Source organism: Auxenochlorella protothecoides, assembly GCF_000733215.1.
Source record: "Auxenochlorella protothecoides strain 0710 unplaced genomic scaffold scaffold24, whole genome shotgun sequence".
Taxonomy (NCBI): domain Eukaryota; kingdom Viridiplantae; phylum Chlorophyta; class Trebouxiophyceae; order Chlorellales; family Chlorellaceae; genus Auxenochlorella; species Auxenochlorella protothecoides.
In genome coordinates this window covers 83324-91266 of record NW_011934249.1, presented here as the reverse complement: position 1 = coordinate 91266, position 7943 = coordinate 83324, and the positions used below count along the sequence as shown (strand labels likewise).

At 65.2% G+C, this 7943-nt stretch overlaps 4 protein-coding genes across 4 annotated transcripts in view; 2 read left to right on the top strand and 2 right to left on the bottom strand.

The window, feature by feature from the left end:
* F751_2465 (DDB1- and CUL4-associated factor 12) overlaps nt 1-1140 on the top strand; it is a gene marked incomplete at both ends in the record, with an annotated part of 3200 nt that extends 2060 nt beyond the window's left edge. The window contains 3 exons of the mRNA XM_011400217.1: nt 75-230; nt 492-706; nt 1005-1140. Of these exons, the coding sequence (XP_011398519.1) occupies nt 75-230; nt 492-706; nt 1005-1140 (507 nt within the window). The remainder of the gene's footprint in view (nt 1-74; nt 231-491; nt 707-1004) is intronic.
* Nucleotides 1141-1697: 557 nt separating this feature from the next.
* F751_2464 (hypothetical protein) lies at nt 1698-1952 on the top strand (the record flags this gene model as incomplete). Its single annotated transcript, XM_011400216.1, has 1 exon — nt 1698-1952. One exon carries the CDS (start codon nt 1698-1700, stop codon nt 1950-1952), a length of 255 nt encoding a protein of 84 aa, XP_011398518.1.
* On the bottom strand, nt 1732-4670 carry F751_2463 (Fructose-1,6-bisphosphatase, chloroplastic; the record flags this gene model as incomplete). The annotated part of the gene is made up of 8 exons (XM_011400215.1): nt 1732-2001; nt 2217-2282; nt 2501-2858; nt 2920-2969; nt 3194-3323; nt 3498-3857; nt 4339-4438; nt 4610-4670. The coding sequence occupies 8 exons, from the start codon at nt 4668-4670 to the stop codon at nt 1732-1734; spliced, it is 1395 nt and encodes a 464-aa protein (XP_011398517.1).
* A 464-nt stretch (nt 4671-5134) lies between these two features.
* Nucleotides 5135-7745, bottom strand: F751_2462 (DEAD-box ATP-dependent RNA helicase 47B; the record flags this gene model as incomplete). Its single annotated transcript, XM_011400214.1, has 5 exons — nt 5135-5396; nt 5645-6391; nt 6687-6804; nt 6937-7264; nt 7716-7745. The coding sequence occupies 5 exons, from the start codon at nt 7743-7745 to the stop codon at nt 5135-5137; spliced, it is 1485 nt and encodes a 494-aa protein (XP_011398516.1).
* Nucleotides 7746-7943: the final 198 nt, after the last annotated feature.

The window sequence follows — 7943 nt, the reverse complement described above, 5'->3', positions numbered from 1 at the left end:
CCCAGCCCCCATCCCCTCCCTCGACTGCTTCTCAGCCAACCACCCCAATACCTCCCTCCCCCCCTCCCTGCTAGATTGACCTGAAGCCCAGGAACGCGGGCGAGGAGCTGGTGTGCCTGGCCCTTACCCCCAGCTTTGCGGCCGCGGGGCGGCAGACCGACGTGGTGCTGATGGACACCCGCACACGGCGCGGCGCCATGACCATCATCCCCTCCCCCGACGCCACCGTGGTGCGTGGAGGGGTGGATGCTGGCCGCGAAAGGGACGCAGGGGGGGGGGGGGGGGGGGGGGGGGACTGCGAGCCAGAGCCGGCATGAGGGCGATGGGAATGCGGCGAGACCCGTGGCGGGACCACGTCGTAGATCTGGGTGTACGCCCATGGTCCCTCCCCTCGATGGTCTCCTGACGGGTATCGCCCAGATCGACCGACGCGCGGCGCGACACGCCTCACCCCAGGCCCCGATCCCCTGCCCACCACCTCTCACCGCCAGGGTGTGCGCTCTGTGTCGGTCCAGGACGACCTGGTGTCCTTTGGCACCGGCGCGGGCAAGCTCTGCTTCTTTGACGTGCGGGCGGGGAAGCTGCTGGACCGCGCCGCGCGGCGCGAGGCGGCGGTGGGCCAGTACCACACCCCCGCGCTGCTTGCCCCCCTCCCCTTTGCCCTGGAGACGGGGCCCGGGTGGCTGGATCAGAACCAGACCTACTGGTGGGTGGGCGTGTGGCGTGGGCGCAGGACTCCCCCGGGGCAAGGCGTGGAGGGGGCGAGGGCGGGAGTGGAGGGGGGGTGGGGCGAGACGGGGCCGTGAGAGGATGATGGAATGAGCATGCCGCCGGGCATGCTCTTCATCGGAGGGGAGGTGGAGCGAGGACATGGCATGTTACCACGCCGGCCATTCCACTTTCGTCCACCTCAGCGTCAGACAGGCAGCACGGGCCCCCCGCTGACCCACCCTTGGCCCATCCCCCCCGTCCAACATGGCTCACAAGGCTCGCACCATGTGCAGGGACCACTTTGCCAACACGCGGGTGCAGCACGCCTGCTACGCCCACGCCTGGGACCCGGCCGCCCAGCGCGTGTTTGCCTGCGGCGGGCCCCTGGCCTTTGGCATGCGGGGCTGCTACATGGGCCTGTGGCGGTGAGGGCGCCGGCGAACGTCCGCGCACGGCCGTAGAGCAAGGGAGGGCCCAGGTGCCTTGGCTGCGCGGGCGGTGGGCCAGCCTCGTCAGCTGCTGCCGGGCAACGCAGTGCTGGTGAAAGGCGCGCCGTGCGCAGGAACCCTTCCCGCCGCAAGCGCGCCCCCCCTCCTCCTCGTGGGACCCTGGGGCGGGTCCCCGACAACACCCGCACCGCCATCCCTGGTCCAGAAGTGCGTCATGGAGGCCCCCCATACCTTCCTCGCTTTCACTCACTGCTTCCATTCGTCGACTTTCATCCCCCCCCTCCCCTTTGTACTCCTCTCTTCCTGTAAACTTCTGTCCTGCCAAAGCAGCGTCGGGCACCTCATGGCAAGGGGTTACAAGGCGGAGTTCACTGTGGGAGGAAGGGGGGGTTTCACTGCTGAACTGGGCAAGCATGGCAGTACAGGGCAACAGCGGGCCACAGGGGCACGCTCTGTGACGTCTGGAGGTCGAGTCAGGGGTAATGGTGGTGCAGCAGGGGCCGACAAGGTCCTAGGGGTGGTTTGATCGGGCCGGCGATGCCTGGACCTGCGGGACTCCCCAGCGCCCCTGTCAGCACACCTCCGCGGCGGGGAAGGAGAAGCGGGACTGGGCGTCGATGGCGAAGCGGGCGATGCCCTCCGGCAGGCCCACGTACAGGCTCTGGCCTGAGGGCGAGAAGGCCAGGCCCGAGATCTCCGGGTCGTGGCCGGGGCCGGACCCCAGGTGCAGCACCTGGTGCCGGCCCCACATGCGCATGTCCACCAGGTGGGTTCGGCCCCGGTGCTCGGTGAAGGCCATGAGGTCCAGGGGCGCCGGCGCAAACTTGACGTTGCGACATGCCTGCGAGCGTGTTTGGATTGAGGTGCATGTGGTGGTGGGGAGGGGTGTGTGCACTGCAGGGATGCGGGACAGCCTCACGAAAGGCATGTGACGGGACGGCAGGGGCGGGGCCTTTGGTGTTTTTTCACTGCACAGCATCCCCTAGACCCGTGTGCATCCGAGACCTCTTCTCAAACCAGGCGACGCTCGGCCGGTTCAACCCGGCACGCACTCACCAGGGGCGTCATGTAGCGAACGACGACGCCCTGCGACCTGTGGTCCCATACGCAGCACAGTCCGTCCTGTGAGGACAAGGGAAGACAGGGATAGGGGACATTTGGGGGCTGATAATGGTCTTTACTCAAGACAAGGGTCTGCATTGTATGAGGGTGGACCCCCTCCCCCTCAGAGTGAACTCATACCGACAAACGGAGGTTAAAGTGAAGCAGGGCAGGCCTGGCAAACTCCACACCTTGAATCTCCACAAACATGTAGAAAAGTCAGACCCCCATGGACCCACCTGGCTGACAGCGGCAAACAGGGACCCCGAGGGCGACCAGGCACAGCCCATGCCCGCGTCCCCGGCCTCCACCCAGCTCTTGGCCTGCCAGTAGCCCGAGGGGCGGGCGGCGTAGAGGTAGGTCCCGCGGTTGTCGCCCACCGCCAGCAGGTGCCGCGCGCAGGGGCTGAGCGCGCAGTAGTTGATCGAGGTGGGGCAATCCACGGAGGCCAGCAGGCGGCCGTGGGGCAGGCCGAAGATCTTGATGCTCTCGTCGTTGTTGGCCACGAACAGCCGCACCTGGCCGCTGGCGTCCCGCGCAAAGTGCAGCGCGTTGTTCACCGAGCCGCCGCAGTCGCCCTTGTACGCAATCTCGCCGCTGCCCAGCGCCCGCACGTCCAGCTGGCTGGTCTGGCCCCCCCGCCGCGATGTAGCCGTACCGCACCGCCAGGGAGGTGGGCTCGAAGTGCAGGTCCTGCACCAGCACCCTCTGGGGTGTTTGATGGGAAGAAAAGAAGGATGGGGAGGGGTGTGAGAAATTATTCTGGAGTGGGGCAGTGTGTCCACTGCACAGCCAGAGGCGCTGAGCCTGGGCTGCAGATGTCAAGAGATGCAGTGGGACTGGGCGCGGTGTCCCATGGATGGAGGATGCACAGTCGCAAAGGTTCACATGCTTGAGCCGGCTGCTCCAGCCGGTGCAGAGACACGCCTCACCGACCCACCGGCGTCGATGTTGGATGAGCCGTCCAGAGGATCAAACACCACGATGTAGTCCCCGGAGTAGGAGCCCTCCACTGACACCGGCACATCCTCCTCCTCAGATGCCAGCGTTCCGATGCGGCCCCTGGACACATGCGTGGGTATTCATGCGCTGGCATGAGGATGGGGCCACGCAAGGGGGCGCCCTGCCTCTGGAGGCACGGCCCCCCAGCTGGAGGTAGACACCCGTCCTGAACCATCAAGGGCGCCGAGAGCCTTGCACCCCAGGCCCATTACTCATCAGAAGTTCCCGACTCACGTGGATCTCAGGCAGTTTGCAAAAACATCGTTGGCCACGACATCCAGCTTCTTCTGATCCTCCCCAGACTGATTGGCAGCGCCAGCCAGCCCCGTCAGGTTGCTGATCCCCGCCCGGTTGACCAGGGACGCGATCTGCTTGCAGGCCAGGGCGATGGAGGAGATGACGATGGCCACCTCCGAGTCGATCACCTCCCGCTTCTCCTGCTCCAGCAGCCAGGTGGTGAGCGTGAAGAGGCGGCCCACGGTGAAGGGGCTGGCGTCCTTGGTGCTGCCCGCGGTCTCCCTCTCAGACAGCTTGGAGGTGCCGTTGACGGAGAAGGACCTCGGGCGCTGGTGCTTGGACGGGCGGGCGGGACCCCTGAGGGAGGGTGTGGGGATATGGGGTCTGGCTAGGACTCGTGTACCCTGGCAATGATGGCGCAGCCGGGAAGGCACTGCGCACGCAGCGAGGATGCATCCATGCAACGAGAGTAGCAGCTTGAAAAAGATTCGATATCCTCGTGCACGTACCGCTGCGTGCATGGCGAAGCCCTGTGGGCTGGGCGAGGGGGAGTGCTGGAGAAGCAACGCCCTGCGTGCATTTTCGCCTCTGCCGTCACCATGGAAACCCGCGACATGCCCGAAACCGTCATTTTTGCTCAATACGGTATTGTAAGTGACACGCTCTGCGAGTGTTGCCCCTTGCCGCTGTTGTACTCGGCGATACCGATCAGCATGATCCTCATGCGGGCGCGCCACTCACAGGTGTCTCGGCAGAGAGCGCGGAATCAACACAATGCGGCATTCCCCCACCCATCACCACCACCACCACCACCACCACCTTTTCGTCAGGGGTACACTTGAGCGTGTAGTGCCTGTTGGTGCAGTACAGCTCATGCTCACGCTCGGGGCAGTGCAGCAGGTCCCGCAGCTGCCAATGCTGGATGGTAGACGGGAACGCTGGAGGGGGAGGGGGGACGGGGGGTTCAGGGGCACATGCGAGGCCTCCCAAGGTTGACATTCACGCGATGTACTTCCCCATGCAACACGCATTACATCCATGAAATTCATACACACGCAGCAGGGTACAGCGCATGCGCCCTCCGGTCACCCAGCCGCGAAGGTCCTCACCTATGGTGCGGTCCGGGGTGCACAGCTCCCCCGCGGGGGCCATGTCCCGAGTAATCGTCATGCGCGACCGCCCTCCTCCCCACTCGAGGGTATGGTGGTATCTCAATTGAAGCGGGTGCCTTCGAGACGAAGGGGCGTGGCCTATGGCGGGCCTTCCTTCCCCTCGGGTTCCCCTGCCCTCGGACCAGGGCGACAGGTTCACCTCCGTGTCGGGAACAAATCCCCTCCAAGATAAAAACCCATCAGCGCTTGGTGCAAACTCGACCATCGGGGAGGGTTTCAGGCTGCTCGAGACGACATCGGGGGGACCGCCTCTCCGAGAAAACATCATGGGTGTTGACATGGCAGCAGATCCTGACACGATCATCGCTGTGAAGGGCTCCTTGATACCCTTGAAGAGAGTGGCAAGTCCTCCCTCACCGGCATTTGTTCTATCAAGATGTACACACCGTATGATGTTTAGTCCAGATTTGGAAGGAAAACACCTAGCTGGGGGCCAAACACTGGAGGCAGGGACAGACCAGTCTAGTGCGATCGGTACCCCTTCTTCGCTGTCTTCCTGGTGGCCTTGAGCGCGAGGGGCGCCGCCTGTCCTGTTCCCTCGGCCTTGGGACCCCCACCGGCGGCCTTCCTGGGTGGTGCAAGCTGGTCCTCCCTCACCCGCTCCACCACCCCGTGCCGGAACTCCACTGGCTGGATGTCCACACCCAGCCGCTTGCCAAAGCGCTGGACCACGTAGGATTGGCCTCCAGACACGAGAGACACCACCACGCCCGAGCGCCCGGCTCTGTGAGGGATGATTGGGGGGGGAGAGGGTATGGGTCAGACATGGGAGGGTGTTGCTGGGGAGGTGGGCTACTTGATGGCTGGGACACAAGGACATGAGCTTGTGAAGCATTAGGCTCCTGGATCCTCAAAACCAAACCAAGACCAAAAGCACAGCAGGCCCCCTGGCCACCGCCTCTGGTCCCAGAACTCCTCTCTCGGCTACCCTCCTCTCAAAATCTCAACCCCCAAAATTCACCAGCGCCTCACCGCGCGGTGCGCCCCGCGCGGTGCGCGTAGTGGCTGGCGTCGGTGGGCAGCTCCAGGTTGAAGACCGCGTCGCAGTCCGGGATGTCCAGGCCGCGCGCCGCGACATCGGACACCAGCAGCGCGCGGAAGCGCCCCGCGGTGAAGGCGGCCAGCGTGGCCTGGCGCTCCTGCTTGCTCAGCTCGCCGTGCAGCGAGGCGGCGGGCATGCCGCGCGCCTCCAGCTTGCCCTGCACGTCGCGCAGCCGGTCCTGGAAGTTCATGAAGACCAGCGCGCGCTGCGCGTCCAGCGCGTGGATGCCGCGGCGCAGCGTGTCGGCCGCGTGGTGCGGCGCGGTGCCCGCCACGAGGTGCACCAGCCCCGGCGGCAGCACGGGCGCAGGCGCGCCCAGGCCCGTGCCCACGCCGCCCGCGCTGCTGCCCGGGCTGGCGGCCGCGGCGCGCCGCCCCCAGCCCCAGCCGGGCGCCGGGGAGGCTGTGGCCTCGCGGTGCCCGACGTCTGAGGATGATTCGCCGATCACGTCATCCTCCGGCACCTGGGTCCGGCCTTGGCCCGTGAGCAGGGGCACCGGGTCGCGGCACCAGGTGGCCGCCAGGGCCAGGTTGGTGGGGTTGAGCGTCGCCGACACCAGCACCGTCTGCCGCCCAGCGGCCAGGCCCCGGCCCACGTGGTCCGCCAGGCGGCCCACGTCCTGGCTGAACTGGGGGGCCAGCAGCTGGTCGGCCTCGTCCAGCACCAGGATGCCCGTGCTGCGTGGGGTCGGAAAGGGTGAGCAGGAATTGCAGATGAGGGGGGGGGGTGGAGCGGATGGGACTTTAAAGGATAGTGGGAGGCTACTGGGACATGTTTGAATCTTGATGTCCTGGGCCAGCACCCTTGCACACCACACATGGTGTCGTGCATTCAATGGCTGCAGTGCAGCGCCCTTGCTTGGAGACAACTGGAACAGGAGCTCCTGGCTCATCCATTTGTTAAGCTTGCTTTCAACCATTTGACACCCCCTGCCTTTACGCGCCACCCCCTTCCCCCCAAAAGGGGCCTTACTGATGTGTCTGGAGGGCGCCCGCGCGCGAGAGCTCCGCCAGGCGGCCCGGCGTGCCCACCACGAGCCAGGGACGGTGCTCCTTCAGCGCTTCCTGCTGCCGCCACGTGCTGGCGCCGCCTAAGAGGAAAGCAGAGTGCGAAGGGGCGGAGCGGGAGGGGATGCTTTTACGAAAACATGCGGTCTGCCAGGCGCGAAATCTACTGGAGCTTACTCATACCAAGCCCCACCCAACCCTCAACCCCGTCCCACCTATGCACTGCTGCACCCGGCGCCGCTGGTCGGGGTCGAAGAAGGACTGCGCGACGCGCACGATCTGCATGGCGAGCTCGTGCGAGGGCGCGACCACGATGGCAGCGGGGCCGTCGGTAGCCTTGCTTCCCCGCGCCCGGGAGCCAGGCGCCCGTGAACCCTCGGCCTGCCGCCGCGAGATCAGGGTCAAGATGGGGAGCAGGTAGGCCAGAGTCTTCCCGCTCCCAGTGTAGCTCTGGATGGCCGCATTGCGACCGGAGAGGAGGACGGGGATGGCCGAGATCTGCACTTCGCTGGGCTCAGAGATGCGGCAAGCCTCCAGCCCCGGCTGTGGAGTGGCGCAAGCGAGAAAGGGCGGTCAGGGGGGGTCCCAGAGCGTGACATTCTAGATGTTTTGCAGATGCAAATGGAATGCGACGCATCCCCTGGGGTTGGAGGAGCAGGGGCTGTGGCCGTATGACAGCCATGGAACAGCGATGTTCCACTAAACAGTCAAGTATCACCTAAAGTCACGAGCCCACTCCACACAGAAAGCGAGTACTGCCCACCAGGAATGAAGGTTCGATCCCGAGGGCGGTGAAAGGGTTGGCAGGACGCTCAGGCTGCCCTGCAGAGGTGGGTTTGGATCCACCGTCCAGTGCCCTGGTGGCAAGAGCCCGGGCCCGGGGTGGGATCCGCGCCTCATAGCTATGGGCTCGGGGGAGGGGCTTCTGGAAACTGAGATTTCTCAGGTACCTGCCTCCATGCGGGGCTGAGAATGGGACGGAAAGGCAACGCACTTTCGCCAGGAGTTGCTGAGGGGACGCCATGCCCGTCACGACTGCGTGGAAAAGGACGCTCAAATGGAAAAAATTGCCATGCTAATGACCTCGTATATGTATGAATATAATTCCTGGCGAACTGCATCGGAATGATGTTCTATTGGAAGACGTCGCAGCAATTATATCTTCAGGGTCCGACCATCGCGCGCGCAGGGGCAAGGTTGCATGGCCAAACCTGCAGATCAC